Source organism: Kogia breviceps, chromosome 5 (assembly GCF_026419965.1).
Source record: "Kogia breviceps isolate mKogBre1 chromosome 5, mKogBre1 haplotype 1, whole genome shotgun sequence".
Lineage (NCBI taxonomy): Eukaryota > Metazoa > Chordata > Mammalia > Artiodactyla > Physeteridae > Kogia > Kogia breviceps.
Window position 1 is genome coordinate 104,823,450 of NC_081314.1, and position 16,989 is coordinate 104,840,438.

Sequence of the window (16,989 nt, forward strand, 5' to 3'; positions counted from 1 at the left end):
AGGGAAATTCTGGGGAAAATATTTTGTGAGTGAAACAGTGCCCACCTTTTTTTGGCCTCAGAGAAGACTCTGAAAGGAGATTACAGATTCAACATTTTCACGTAAGTAATGAGTTTGTGCTGGGTGTAGTGTTTTGTATCAGTTTGGCAATTTCTAATGTGTAGTCAGTAATATCAAGAATCCAAACAAATCTCAACAACCCCAAAACTCTATCACAGATTTAAATCAATCTAGTTTATTTAATGTTAAAACACGTTTATATTTTGTCTAATAGTTAACAAAATTTACGGTAATAATGTGGATTGACAGGTTACCTGTATTTTCTTCCTCCCAAGTTGTAATTCAGGACTTTTTGAGCCAGTTATTTAATTTATTTCTACTCCCTGTTTCTGCTGTACTGATAGTGAATTATAATCTCAAATGGATTTCATAATAAATGAAATAGTTTTCTTATCCCTCTAAGGCATTCAAGAGATATGGATGACACAAATTTGAACAAATTTATATATTAAATACTTATTTTTATTCACAAGAACTAAAATTGGAGGATTGTTTTCCCCTGAACACTGTTGCCTGATGATTATCAGATCATGTCCCAAATGAATCTTATTCTCAGTGCATTCAAATACAAACTTAAAAAGATTTCCCTTGAACCTTCTTTTCCTCCTCTATTTCTGTTTTGGTTAAGACACCACCATCCATCTAATTACCCAGGTTTGAAACTCTATTGTAATATTGGATTTCCCACTTAATCAAACCCTTATTAGTCCATAAGTTGTTAAGTGGTGCTGATTCTATATAAAACCTATTATCACTGTCCACATTCTGCCTTTGTTTTCTCTTGACGTATTACAACAATCGTTTACTGGTTGTACCTGTTAATGCTTGTATAATCATTATTTTAAACATTCAGTGACATAGCAGATATACTTATTTAAATGCCTACTATGCATCAAGTACTCTTCTGGTTTCTGGAGAAACATCCTCAATCAATACAAGATCCTGCTCTCATGGAGTGTATAGTGGAAAGGGGACGAGAAATAAGTAAACAATTACTCTAAAGGACTAATGTCTCATCCCTCCTTTAAAGACTGCTTTACATATTGTATTGTTTTCTTCAGGATTAAGGTCTAAACTGCTTGGCAATTACATTCCTTCACAATCTTTCCTCTACCTTTGTTTCCATTGTCATCTTTTACAGCCCCAGTTCCCCACCTCCTGTTTTTCAAATTCTCTAGGGGACTCATAATTCCCTAAGTGCGACTTTACTTGGACCTTCCTCTTCTCTTTGGAAGACTGCCTTCTCACTGTCTTCATTTGGTAAAATCATATACTTACATATTAAAAAAGGAACTTAAATACCATCTCCACGGTCAATTCTCCTGTGAATCACTTTTTGTTTTAGGATGACGTGATGGTTTACTTTTTCTTCCATTTACATCTTAAACAATTGTATAACACTTAGTAGGTATGGCATTGATACGAACTACAAAGGTGTCTGCCTTCCACTCTAAAATGCTGCTGAGGTCAGGACTGGTGCTTAATTCTTCTCTGTAAGATCACTAGCTACATATAGCACAGAGTGAGGCACAGAGGAGGTACTCAATTTAATTTTTTTTGACTGGAATGCCAGAAGGAACACACAAATAAAGATGTTTCCTAAGGATAATTCTAGCCCTAGAGCCGAGTTACTGAAATAACAGAACGGCAAATCAATAGACTTTAATCCTAAATTACTTGTAGTATAAAATGTATGGTTTTGAGGAAAAAAACAATTCCAATTCTAGCTATGCTACCTGCATGATCTTGGGCAAGTTATTTTAGCTCTTTCAGTTTTTGCATCTATAAAATGAGGATAATATTACATACTGTATGTGATTTTTCAAAGGAGTAGATAAAAAAATGTGTAATTGACACAGAGTCTGGCAATAGTTGCCGCTCAGAAATGTTGGTGTACCTTTACTTTCTTTCCCTTTTGGGCATAGTTATCTGCTGCCCCCTTCTTATTACAATTGTTCACTATGTAGAAAAAAATAGTTTTATAGAAATGGATCATTTCCATATTTTACTGTACTTTGGCATTGACATAAAGATTCTTTTACATCTTACGGCAAAGTAAAAATAACTGCTATTTACATGTTTTATATGATACAGTTAATTCCTGGTTTTATCACTGAAATCCTTGTGTCCCAGACAAATTGGGATGGTTTATTACCTTACGTCTTGTGTGCTCAGCACAGTGCAGTTAGAAGATGTGCGATTAGAGTCAGATAGCATGCTATTGAAGACACTTCCACTTTGGACAAGTGATCTTTCATGACTCACTTACCTCACTGCTTCAGTCTCCTCATCTGTACACTATATACATTCCTCATTTGTATATTTGTATATTTTTACATAATAATAATACCTCCTCCATCTCATGAGATAGATTAAGTCACAGTGGAGGAGGTGTTAATCCACCTTCTCCATTGAGTGAGGTGTGGGATTAAATGAGATGAGTTTACAACACAGAGTATAGTACCTGATACTATAAACATCAAACCACCCAATAACAGCTTAAAGAACGAATGAGTAAATGTGAGTATCATATCTTACCTTACTGACTAGATATTGAATCCTAAGCTAAGAAGTGTTTTTTAGAGTGAAGAAGGTTCATTACTGAAAATGACTAAGATCAATATATTTAGGAATTTTCCTGACTGTCTCAAAGGTCCACTTAAATTCTTTACACCTGAAATCAACAGGTTTGAAGTTGCTTTAAAGAACAAGATGGTTTCTCCTAGAGTAAAATAATCAAAATGGGTATTTTCTTACTTTAAATACCATACTATAATATAGAGTTTCTCAGAAACAGCTTCTGTAGGAAGTAGATTCTTATTCCTATCCAAAAAGCCATCTTGTGTCTTCTGTACTCTATTTACAGATTTGGACCTCTACCAATATACCTTAGGTTACTCTGGAATTGATTTTAACCTTAGAACTATTTGAAACCCCTAAATCTATATAATAATTATTGTTAATTTGGTTCCATGCTTTCTCTTAATTTCTTTATTTTGCTTCTTAAATTCAGAAGTGAGCCAAATAACCTTGGATTAATGCTGAAGAATAAATTATTTTATTCTGTGATAAAACAGTTGAGCAGAAATTAGGAGGGTTGATTTGCATTTATGAAAACAGTGGCACTTCTAGATTTGTTTTAGAGTAAATCTAAGATGTGAGGCTAAAGAAATGAAACATAACTTTCCTGGCAGTTCCAGAAAGCATTGGCATACCATCTGTATCAATTAACTTCAGTAATATTCAGTACTGTACTTTTTCTACTGGAAATTACATACAGGCAAAAAGATTTCTCTTTAACTAGAAGTGTAGTGTTGGCAATGAAAGTTACTGCCAAAGATGCCTGATGTTAGACTGTGATTTTCAACATAAGACACTAACCATATTGCAAAATTTTAATAACATATGAGTTTTTAAGAATGGCTTTCTTGATTTTTTATTATATCCACATGTATACAAGTAATATGTGATAATGATCAAATTAAAAGCACATGCATTGAAATTAGTTGATTTATGACTTTTAGATTTTCAATTATGAAAGAAATAATTGATTATACAATAATCTATAGTTTAATTACCACTAGGTAGCAATGAATAATGAACATATCAGAGAATTCTCATGACTTGAAATACTCTGAAATGTTTGAAACATAAACATGAAACGGGAAATATGTGTTAAGTTTTTCAAAACCACATTAAACTGCATGTCAATTAAATAATTTTATGCCACTTTTGTTCTTGGTTTCTATCTGTGAAAAGTTTTTGTGTAGGTAATTAAAAAATAGATACTACATCTAAATCAGCACATATGTAATAATAACTGACTTAAAAAATAAGTTTTTCAGTGTACCAGACATTGTTCTAAGGGCTTTACATGTGTTAACTCATTTAATCCTCACACCAACCCCTGTGGTGAGTATAGTCACTAGTTCAATTTAACAGATAAGATTATGGATGTACTGAGAGTTTAAGGAACTTGTCCAAGGATACACACTGGGCAATTGGCAGAGCCAGGGCTTGAAGCCAGGCCATCTGGCTCCAGAGTCTGAATGCTTGTGCATCTTGTCATAACCCCAGATAATACTTGGGTCTCCATTAGTAATTTAGAGTACATGAAGCATTATCCCAAATCTCTGTGCCTTATCTTAGAAGCACATCTTGGAAAGCCATTATGGACTGGGCATTGTGTTGCTGCCAAAGATGTTTTGTCCTTGAGAAGTTCTAGGATTTTAAAGCTCCATAAAGCCTTATGATAATCTATATAAACAGGAAATGTGTGCTAAGGAAACTTGCTGGAATAGCCTTTAGATTTTACTTTCCCCATCTCTTAAACATCAGTTTATGATAATGATCTTAAGTTTCCTATACAAAGGAATGTTTTCAGAAAGAGTCCTGAAGCTTTGGGAAGAAAGTGTCATATTTTCCAGTAGTGTTTCAAATGTTGTGCTTTACTTCTGGCTTCAAAAGTGTGTTGTGATTACATAAATGATCAAATATTCAGCCTTCCGGTCTTTTGTATTATTCACTAATCCAAAGGAAATCAACAGAAAATTTAAAAATCAAACAAACCTCTAGACAGGATATATTTAATCCTAACTGCATAGGTTATTTATGGTGAGATTTTAATTATAATGGAGAAAACATTGTTCAATGAATCATACATATGATGTAAATTAAACTACTAACTACTTTTCTTTTCCCCACCCCCCAGGAAAGTTACTACTTATTTTTGAAACTTTTCTGCAATTCTTACAAAGGATTTAACTTTTTGTCTAATGTTCAATTTTGCTAAATACACTTTCTGTAAGACCTCTGTGAGTAGAACTATGAAAAGTTAACATTGTGCCACAGGGCAACTTCCACTGTGCTATGTCCTACAATGCAAAAGAATGAATGCTGAGATGAGATGTGTTTTACAACAGGTATGGTCTTTCCCCACCTTTCTTATGTTCTTAAGTGGCCCAGCAGCCCAGGAGGGCAAGCATGCTGCCCTATGAAAGAGCAAGAGGCATTTAAGCAGCTCAGTTTCTTATCATGTTTTCCAGTAAGGTGAAAACACACCAACACAACAATTCCAACCAACACAAAGATTAAATACTGACTCACATGGAGACTAAGCTTTAGCAAGCTGTGTAAAGTTTTTCAGAATTTTTCTTTGGGAGAAGAAAATGGCTCCTGGATGAATCTTTTGAAAGTGTTGATAGTTTCTTTTGAAAGTTGTTGATAGTTTCTTTGAATAGGACCAAAATAGATGGTATAATTTGTAATAATAAAACATGAACGTCTCTAGCGGGTAGATATATGTTCTCAGCTGAGAACTTAAATTGTCATATATATAAGGTCTGGATTTTTAAGATTCAAACTTACTGAAATGATCTTTAGATAGAAGAAATATTTATGCTAATAAGAAAGAAGAGCGAAAGTCAAAGGCTAAAACTATTTACGGAATCTGAAAATAGGAAAGTAAAAACTAGTAAAAAGAATCTGGAGATTACTTAAAGGCCCTTTTAAGATTTTTCATGTCTTTCTGGTAGGAAAAAGATAGAAATTCTCTGTAAATGTTCGATAGCTTGATATCAAATGCATCCTGCTGCTTTCTTTTTTTTTTTTTTTTTTTTTTTTTTTGCGGTACGCGGGCCTCTCACTGTTGTGGCCTCTCCCTTTGCGGAGCACAGGCTCCGGACGCGCAGACTCAGCGGCCATGGCTCACGGGTCCAGCCGCTCCGGGGCATGTGGGATCTTCCCGGACCGGGACACGACGAACCCGTGTCCCCTGCATCGGCAGGCGGACTCTCAACCACTGCGCCACCAGGGAAGCCCCTCTTTTTTTATTTTAAATGCACTGTCTTACATAAAGATGCTGCTGTTCACGATGTCTTTATAAAACATAACTTTATATACAGAACACTGAGTTTTTAATACTCTGAAATTCTTCACTGATGGACTTCAGGGTGTCCAGAGACCTCCTGAAATTGTATACAAACATTTATTTATATGATCATATGTCCATTTTCTTGGAAAAGAGAGTCTATGTTATTTTTGGCCAAGAAACAAAGTATAATCCATAAGGAATCTGAGTCTATGACCTGTACCACAACATCATGACCATCAGTCAGTCCATAGGAGCCCTTAAACTCATAGATCCTGCAACAGATTAAAGTTTTTATAAACGGAATGATACTTGAAGGTTCAAATTACACCTTCATTTTGTATGTGTTCCCATCCTGACATTTCTTTTTCCAAATGATATCTTCAAGTTGTCTTAAATTTAGGTTTTAAAACTTTTCTAACCTTTTGTGTATTTCTCCTCAAGTAAGCCAAAGATGACGTGCATCTTTGGATGCATGACGTGCATGCTCTTTGGAATTCACTGACTTTTAAGCAACAGAGGAAGCAGACTGAACACAATCTTAACGTTATCCAGCTAGCCCTTCTTGCACTGGTTTTGGAATCTACCAATATATGCCCCAAAGTGTTTTTAAGTAACTTTAACCTAGCAATAACAGTGTCGCAATACTTGAAGGGGGTTGTTTATGGGTGTAAAACTAGAAATACAGTCACTCCTGTCACCTTCCTTGTGCTTCTGTTGGCTGTGTTCCCTTTGTCATTTTATCAGTGATCGTCTCTTCTCTATGCCTTTCCACAGGCCTGAAATAGAATAATCTTGGGTTCCTGTCTGACCCTGCTTCAGAGTCCCTAGTTTTCAAATAGTTGCAGTTTATAGGATTTCCTTCTGAAGTCTGCAGCTGAACAAACTTTCAAGGAGAAGAGTGCTCCAGGAGACACAACTGTGCAGATGAGTATCGGGTAGGGCTTACTGGGGCTTGAAATCACACAAATGGCAAGGAATAAAGAAACCAGGAGTTAAGTATTGAGATGAAGGTTTCTCTTTTCACCACAGTTTACATTTTGAATCATTTATTCAGGATCACACTTCACACATTTAATCCAGTTTATCCTATTCCTATTATAATTAGCTTTTGGTTTAAGCAGGTACACACAAAAACACTCATTTACACACATCTTATTCAGGGTAATTGGCAACATTTTCAGCTGCAGAAATATATAAAACATACACCCTTCAGTTAAAGAAGAGCCTTTTTCCCCCCTTTTTTTTCTCTTACTTAAAAAGTAAACCACAATCTTATCTTTTATGTATATTTATTACAAGAGTATTTGTAATAGATAAAATAAAGCAAATTGCCATATATACTATAGAAAAATATAAAAAGAATAATCATCCTCAGGAGAACTTTAGCAAGCAGAAATGTTGTCAAAAGTGAGTAATTTTGAAACGCCCAATTGTAGATTGAAAACAAAGTTACTGAATTTTCTTTTAGGATGCCTGAACATACAAAGAAATGAAATGGTTTACTTTGATTTTTCTGAACTGCAGTTTGATTGTATTTAAAAGGTATATACTTTTCCACTGTTGATTTCCCTTGGCAAACTGAGTTCATATCAGTTTTCCTTAACTCATTGTGTATTCCTTCAAAGTCTGCCATCCAGTCTTATGTATTTGTGTTACTACTTTTCTGCAGTCCTCTATATGCATCAAGATCTGATAATATTATACTCACTAGATCCTAGATTCTCGGCAGCTTCAACCTTATTTATTTTTCCTGGCTTATTTCTAATATCTAAACTATATGCCTTCTCAATAAAAAAAATTTTTGACTGGATAATAGTGCATGCAATATTTGTCCAGACTCCATATCAGATAGGATTTCACATGAAATATGGAAAGGAAAATACTGATAATCATTGTTAATAGACTTTGAAGACATTTTAATATTGGCTTAGCACTGTAACTCCTTTGCTATAGAAATGGCCTAGTTGGATCTGTTACTGGTTTATAGAAAACTGGATTGTGAATTCATATCTTAACATTACTAGTCAGGGGGACAGTAGTGAGGATATGAAAAAGTCTGGCTACTTGAGTATAAGGCTCATTCTTTGCAAAGGTAAAAATAAATAAATAATATTAAACATTACTATTAATCATATACCTAGTAATTGCAAATCTGATTTTTGAGTCCCCATGTGTTCACATTTATTTTTTAAACTGATTCAGAGTAAGCAGTGAGGAAGTCTCACAAAATTGACAAAGCAAGAAAGTGAAGAGAGCTATTTACCCCATCTTTGCCATTTACCTCTAACCTCACACATGGCATGCAACAGAGAGCAGCTCAGGTAAAAATGTCAAAAGAGGTGTTTTATATATAGCATTATATTTAAAGCATAGGTGGACAAACCAAGATGGTGTTTCAGAAGAACATCCCCTCAACAATTAAAGAGCTTCCAAGACTAACCACAAAGGAAGTATTAGGAAGACCTTCAACATTGATTTTTATCTTTAGAATTTATCTATTTCTATATCCCACATGCTGCCTGTTTCCTATGTTTTCACTTTTTTAGGCTTTGCTTATAATTGAAAAAGCTTCTTAGTTTAAGGCATATATCTGAGTTTGGCCTAGAATCTAATCTATACATATGAATTACTTCAGTAATGAAAAATATTATCAAGTCTTCCACAACTGACAGAAAACTGCTAGAAAAATGTAAGGTAGAATTTTTGATCTAACCAGACTCAACCTAAGATGTCACTTTCTGAGTATAATGAATATGCCTTTACATTTTATAAATAAGTCTAGTTTTCAAGACACATTGTAATGTTTGGATCTTATGTAAATTTAAGATATCACATGATGTCAGATAGTTATTGCTGTGAAGTAACAGGGAAGACTGGACCAGTGCAACTTCCATATATTATTATACCATCATTATCAGTGCATAATTCTGTTTCTCAATGCCTTTATTACTCTGATTTTCTTTGTTTATGGTAAGCATATACGCCACTAAATGTGTAAAGGCAAAGGTGTCATAAGATAAGTCATCAGTCTAAGACCCTATGTATAATCAATACTCTATGGCATATAAAATGTTCTACCCACTTTCAAATACTGTTTGATTATAGAAATAAATCAAAGAAATAACTAGATGGAGCAAAGAGAGCAAGCTTATTTTAGGGTATATACCTGTAACACATTTCCTAGAGGGACATTAATTCTTTTCAAGGAGGTAGAATTTGATTTTAATAGGGAAGAATACAATGGACAAGAGTTTGATTCAAAAAATATAATTTCACTTATGTCTTTCTAATTTCTCCATCCTCTTTGCTTCTCTCAGCTCCCCTCCCCACTCTCCCTGCCTTCTCTCTACTGAGATTTTCCTACTTAATTGGATGACTACTATTTGAAAAGCATTGCAATAAATATATGAATATACTTGCTATTCAACTTTCAGCCAATTACTCCCTGGTATTTTTCTCTATTTGAAACTAAGAATAATAACCCTTTACTATGACCTTTCTAGAAATGTGAAAGGTCATATAAATAATTGACAACCATTACATAAATACTGATTTCAGGCTTGTCTGCTTTCTGGTTCTCATGATTCAGTGATTCTCTTATTATTGCAGTTAGTGTAAAAATACATACTGCAGAAATATTGCTCCTTGATAGCACAGTGTGACATGAATGAAAAGAAACTGTTTTATATAAGACATAATCATGTATCTCATTTAAATTTGATTAAGGAAATAACTGGGAACTAAATTAGCACCATCATTAGAACAGATTTTGTGATTCCTTGAGTGACATAGCAAAGGTCTTGTGATACCCTAAAAGTACTGTAACATATAAACAATTGGTAGAAAGCAAATTAATTTCCGCGCAGTAGCCATCAACCTTTGGCCAGCTTTTTAAGGTACCATGATACAGGTCAAGGAAGGAAGTGCTTTCTGCCCTCAAATTGATGTCCTAAACCTGAAGAGTCACTCAGCTATTAGGTGGCAAAGAAACACTTTAGGGTTCTTTTTTTTTTAATATGAAATAATAAAAACTTCTCATATCATTGCTTCATTCCTTTTTATACAAAATATAAAGAGAATTCTTGGGAAATAAGCTATAGTTGAACGGAAGAGGATAAAAATTACCTTAGAATTCATAGCAGTGATTACTGAAAAGTACCAGAGAAAGTGTACAGGGATCACTTATCAAAGTGATATAAGCCAGAAAAAGTGAGTTGAGCTAATTTCAGTTTGAGGGAACAAGTTTAGATCTATACATTTTTTATGAAGCAATTGCTTTACACCTGATTTGTATTTAAGTCATGGAAACTGAACTGGGTTTTCTCTCCCATGAAGGTTGGAGGCAAATCTGGCTTAAAGCCCAGAAGAAGAGGGCACTAGATGTTCTTTTAGGTCCCTCTCGGGAAAGTTGTTTTGTGTCTGTGTTATAGAAACACCATCTTACTTCTATCAGGCTCAGTGGCTAAATGACAAGGGTTGTCATTTTTACCAGTGATGTTGAATAATTCAAGTCACTACTGATTTGTAATGTCATTTCTGCCAAATATACCTAAATCTACCAAGATTTGTCATTAGGAGTTAAGTTCGTCATTAAACTACAAATCATCTGTTCATCTCTTCATTTCCAGTCACTGAAATATTAATAGACATGAATGCTATATTTTTATATTTGCAGTTAACTCTGAGAGCTCAGTTTATATAGATTTTTATTTCCAATTTTTTGCAACACCACCATCACTACTACCACCAACAATAAAATTCGTGTGCAACTGATACCATTTTTTTTCCTAGGGAGAAAAAAGGTGGCATAACACTCATTAGAATTAAAATTGCTAATTTTTATTTCATATAATTTTGGTTCCTACTTACCAGTGGCATTGCTGGCTACAAAGTCTGCAACCATTTTAGTAATTATCCAACGATAAAACCAAATGACACTAAAGCATATTTATGGTTGTTACTTTTTGTATGTTATAACTAAGTAGGCAAGGGTAACTGAAAGGCAAAAGAAAAATGGCAGTGTAATAATTTTAGGCTTTGATGGGATAATTTTACTAAGAAAAACAAGAAATGTGCATGATGGGATTTGGTTTCCATTATATTTCTTAGTTTTTCAAATGTTTCCATTATTCTGCTGTCTGGGCCAGCCCTCCTGAAAATATTGGTGTCATTACCACAATTTGTAGCAAATATTAACTGTGATAAGAAATACAAGAATTATGATAAAAACTCCAAGAATCAATATCCTAATTCCATCTTTCTAAACACATATAAAATATAAACTGTATTTGCATGCCTCATGTACCAGGGAGGAAGGCAGCTGGATATTTTACAAAATGACAAGAGTGAAATAATTTATGATTATAATAATACCAAGGATAATATACAAAGTGATTTACTAAACTTTGAAAAATTTCATTTTAAAATGCTCAATATCCTATATTTTGTTTTTCCTCATTGATAAAATATGGCTTTGGCCAGATTGATATTTTTAGGGAAAACTGCATGTTCATTTTCTTTCTCAAAAATTTCTTCCAGATTTGCGACTTTCTGGCCTTTTTTCAAATCATTTTTCTTTAGTGAAATGGAACTTTAAAATCTCTGTAAACTTACTCCGATATAAAATTACCTTTTCAGTTAATAACACTCAGTTTTCAATTCTTTTTTCTAGCCAGTTCCAAGTGGTAAAGTGGCTTAAATTCATCCCTGTTTTATTCTTGAGTTACGAATTTGGGACCCGGTCTCTAGTTTTTATTTACGAAAAAACTTTCCTGGAAGAGGGCAGCACTATGCTGATTGGGTGCTCAGTTTACAGATCCTTCGATTTACTTCCTTTATATTATTTTCAGAGCATTAGGTATCACAAATGTGGTTCCTGCATTTTAAAAAGTCGCTTGCATTTCTGTTCAACAGTATATTTTAGAAATATTTATTTCTGTATTGCTCTGTCAATTGTAAGCACAGTCCTACTGCTGTATACAGTGGCAGAAAACTTGACTTGAAATACCTACCAGCAGGAATCCTGGGGGGCAAAGATCCTCTCCCTGGCACTGGATGCGGGGCCTGGAGGCTATTTAAAAACCCTGCCCTCAGGAAGCTGGGGCAAAACGTTTCCACCCCAATGGCCGGGAAGGATCCTTTTAAGAGATAAAAATGGACAATAATCAAAAAGTATTCTTTGTGGAAAAGTTGTTGATCATTTAATTGGAACAAACTTATAATCAACAAAGAAATCAAACCTTACAAGGAAGCTATGAAATTAAAAGGAATGGAATGCATTTTTGTTCACAAATTTAAGAAATGAACCTAGTTTTTTGAAAAGAAAGTTACTCTCTCTTTTTTTTTTTTTCGGTACGTGGGCCTCTCGCCGTTGTGGCCTCTCCCGTTGCGGAGCACAGGGTCCAGACGCGCAGGCTCAGCGGCCACGGCTCACGGGCCCAGCCGCTCCGCGGCACGTGGGATCCTCCCGGACCGGGGCTCGAACCCGCGTCCCCTGCACCGGCAGGCGGACTCCCAACCACTGCGCCACCAGGGAAGCCCCAAGAAAGTTATTCTTAACTAGTTACAATTAAAGAGGGTTTAGAAGCATCAGAATGCTAAAATGAAATTTCTAAATCTACATTTTTTTTTTTTTTTTTTTTTTTGCGATACGTGGGCCTCTCACTGCTGTGGTCTTTCCTGTTGCGGAGCACAGGCTCCGGACGCACAGGCTCAGCGGCCACGGCTCACGGGCCCAGCCGCTCCGCGGCATGTGGGATCTTCCCGGACCCGGGCACGAACCCGTGTCCCCTGAATCGGCAGACGGACTCTCAACCGCTGCGCCACCAGGGAAGCCCTCTAAAACTACATTTGACAGAATATACACAGAATTCATCTCTACATGAGCTAAAGATACCCAGAAAACAGCCACGATAGGATCTGGGATTTGTGCTGCACTAGAAGCAGCAGTGATTTACTTTAGGTTTATCAGTAAGAGAGCTTAAAATGAGGAAAGCTTCTATATCATTCAGTAATTACACATATTTTTGAAATAGTGGTAAGAAAAACAGCATACACATTTCTTAATTTGCTTCACTTTTCTATTAGGGACAAGACATGAGAGTTTGCAAAGGTAGAACCACATGTTTTTTCATTTTTAAGAAGGCTATTGAGAGAGAAGCAAAAAAAAAAGTAAACTACATGGATGCTTATCCATAAAATAATATAATGAATCACAGAATGAAAGAATATCAGAGCTGAAAAGGACTTTAGAGACCATCCAGTCAAAAACATCCACGTTTTATAGACCAGCAAACTGAGTGGGGGAAGTGATATCACATAGCTGGTGGACTCCCAGTACAAAGTCTTTCCACTATAGATTAAAAATAAATGAGTCATTTCCTATATGGGAGATTGAGATCCCCTGAATACGAGTTAGAAACTTAGCACTTTGGAATAGTGGCATTACATTTTGGTGTCTCAATGACCTGAAAGATACTAAAATCAGAAGAAAATGTAATATACATACATGCAATATTAGTGCATGGGCAGCACTGGTAATTGATATAGTCTATCTAAGTTTAAATACCAATAATACCCTAAAAGCAAGTTACACTGATAGTTGTAAGAAATGCATCTCATTCGAGACCTCTGAAACCCCCATCAGGCACAGCAGTTTTCATATGTAGAGACCCGGTTCAAATTTATCAAGTCCTATATTTTTGAAAAGACTTTGCTCTGTTCTTTGACACAAATTTTGCACCTAAAATAAATTAAAATTTGATTTTTTCTTTGAACTTTGACCAGGACTAAAGGCATGTCGTATCCCATACTGTCTATATCTTGCTTCTATGGAGAAAGTTGTTGCTAAAGAAAAAAGCAGCATTTATTAGATATTTAGAGATGTTTTTATGAAAGAGCAAAGTTACAATGAATGTTTTCATGGGTGAGGCCTATATATCGTGCACTGGATTAAAGAAAGCATAGAGTGTCTTATACTGTGAATAAACTGGTTTTGTTGTGTATTTTACGGGGCTTTAGTAAAATGGCCCAGCAGAGCTGGAGTCTCTTAAACGTTCAGAGGTGTGGCAAAAATGCCAAATGTAAGCCAGAAAGTGCTCTGAGGTAACTTTCCACGAACAGTGAAATTAATTGCTCTTTTGTTACTAGACGGGATATTTATCACTGAGCGTAAAGTTAACATAAGCCTGTGTGTGGTGTTGCCCACGCAAGGCGTTTCCCGCACTGCAATGTTTCATCATCATCTGCGAAAACACTCATTAATGTAAGGAGCTTCACTGAATACCACGTGGAGATAATTATATATTTATAAAGCATTCTTATTTAAAGTTGCAAAAGTAATGGGGATTTTACAACAGGGAAAATAATTACAAGAAATTCAGATTTTATTACATGCTGTGAAAAACAAAAATGATCCAATTTTAGCTGTGGATTTATTGAAGTCAAGTAATCAGAAGCCTGGTTCAAGAACACTAGATCATAAAGAAAAAGAATATCATCGTCATGAAGAGGAAAGTAAGAGACATAAATGTAATTATCTTGAAGGAAATCTGAAGGAAAACAAAAGCATGTAGAACAGTGACTAGATAATGTTTATCTGCTTCACATTTAGAGCTTTTTATCTGAGTTTTTGCTATTTTTGCCAACATTATTCAAAACTGTTAACTTAGAAAAGATGTCCATTATTTTAACTCCTTGAAAGAAACTAAATACAAATATTATTTTATTGCTACAATTACACTGATTACTACCTTTGTTGTTGTGACGGCCTGTCATCTTTAATAGCAGCTTTCATTTTCCTAAACTTGCTGCATCATTCATAATGGCTTTGTTATGTTTCTTTACTGTGGGTTAAAAGGTCTTTAATTTATTGTGACATCTCTTCCTTAAGTAACTGTCATTTTTTATATCTGAAACAAAGAGGAAAGCTGGTACGCATGAATATATATTCCATTGAGATATCACATTATGTGATAATAACGCCTTATCAGTTTTCTTCTTAAGGTCAGTCATGTCAATAGAGATTGCAGGAAACACTACAGCTCTACGTTTTCACAGTTCAATCAGAAAAACTGAAGTCATTCTTTGTTATAATTCCCTTATCTCTTAATTCACAAGAAATTAAGTTCACAAACCTTTTGGAATTTGATATGAAATAATTTTAGTCTGATTTGCTCTATTGCTTAAGTTGCTAACCCCATCTGACTGGGTTTTTTTAAAGTAATGGTGAAATTTATTAATCAATTTCATTGTAGCTGAATAATGAACAATGTCTACTATCTATACCAGGAGAAATATAAATTTCCACGAGTATTTTGATTTTAGTTACTTTCAATAGCCTAAGTATTTAATACAAATTCGATTTTTATGTGATGAGAGTATTCCTCTAGCCATTACAAGTTGGAAATGTAAAATGTGTCACTTCATACATGTTTTGCTAAATCTCAAATTCTTGAGTTTCCAATTTGTTAGTGCTATCTTGAGTTGCGGGTTAAAGAGAGACCAACATGTGACATTAGCATTATACTGTCTGTAATACAGAGTTACCAGTCACTGGGTGTTCTGTATTTTTACTTGCTAAACCTGGTAACCCTACTCTAATATAATTTCAAACACTTATGGATATCAGATGGATAAAAGACACTATTAACTACTGGTGTAAGGTGAGATTAACATAAGTCACTAGCTGCAGGGGTTAGTGATTTATGTCTTTCATAAACTCAGTTGTTCTCAATGCATTTAGGGAGCCTTGCACCTTATGACTGTGGGAAGGCATCACTGGTGTTTAGCAGGTGGGGGTCAGGATGCATGCTGAAGGCATTGCAGTAAGTCGTATCCTGCCTGCACAAATGGGAATTCTCTCTCAAAATGCTGGTAGCACCCACTGAAAAACACTGTCCGAGAATAAAGAATCCTAAAAAAGTGGTTGCTAATGAATAGGTCATATAATGAGGTAAAGAAACAGCATGAAGAAGTTGGTGCAGCCTGTATTCTGACATTAATTAATGGAGGACTTATCACTCAGATCATCTGAGAATAATCTTGCCTGTAGAGTTAGCAGTTTTCAAAGAATTATAATAAAATATATTTAGCACAAACTCAATGAAAAGCAATCCCATTTTTCATTTGATATTGCAGCAATCTCTCTGAAATAACTTTATATTAGAAATTAGATATCATTAAGGATTTGTGTAAAAGATAACAAACTATGACCTCAAACTTTTTATGCCTCAACTTTCTCCTCTGTGAAATGAAAATAACTGACCCTACCTAACGGGGCTGTTTGTGAGGTTTAAATGTGAGTAAATTGTAATAAATATAAGACAATACTATTAGCCCTAATGTTTTTAAAAAAGAAACCTCTTTAGGTGAGAAACAGAAATAAAGATTAATTAAATTTTCTAATGAAGAACTACCCCTCCCCCACATACATACACATATCCCCAATAGAACAAATCTTTTTTTCGAAGATTACATATCAATAATTTAATTTTGATGCCAAAAAGTTTAATAAGGGTAGTATCCCTATAACATGAACTTTTGAGATTTGACTCCTTCAAATTGTTTCCATTAGGCTGTATTTTTGCAGATAACCATTTGATCTATGTATAGACAAAGAATGCATAGTCTTAATTCAAGACAAACAATTTAGAATTGGAAACTTAAAATACATGTACACATATGTGAGTATATTAAATAAACATAGAGTATGGAAACTCTGTCTTCAACTCCTAAAATGAGTTCTTTTTCAAGCACAATATGAAATGAAAGGATGATTTAATCTGATCTAAAAAGAGTAGATCACAAATAGTCACTGAGAACAATATTAAAAACAGGGATTTACACATAACATAACAAACCTGGCCCTAATATGTAGCATTTTATGTATATTGTGCCTATGTGTGGTGTGATTATTATTTGAAAGCAAGTAGTGAAATAAACTGAACTTACAATCAGACCTAAATTGATAAAGTCTGTGTTATTAATATATAAATGAATATTATCTCAAAATATTTTAATTTCATTCCTTTAAATATATTTTGTGAGTGGCTTATAAT

The 16,989-nt window shown here is 34.6% G+C and overlaps 1 protein-coding gene across 10 annotated transcripts in view; it reads right to left on the reverse strand.

Annotated features, from left to right (window-relative positions):
- EPHA6 (EPH receptor A6) overlaps window positions 1-16,989 on the reverse strand; it is an 850,011-nt gene that overhangs the window by 134,662 nt on the left and 698,360 nt on the right. For 6 of the 10 annotated variants that reach the window (XM_067034854.1, XM_067034853.1, XM_067034851.1 and 3 more), the window contains one exon: window positions 11,944-12,069. The exons of the other annotated variants lie outside the window; for them this stretch is intronic. In XM_067034854.1, the coding sequence (XP_066890955.1) occupies window positions 11,944-12,069 (126 nt within the window). The remainder of the gene's footprint in view (window positions 1-11,943; window positions 12,070-16,989) is intronic. 10 annotated transcript variants of the gene reach the window in all.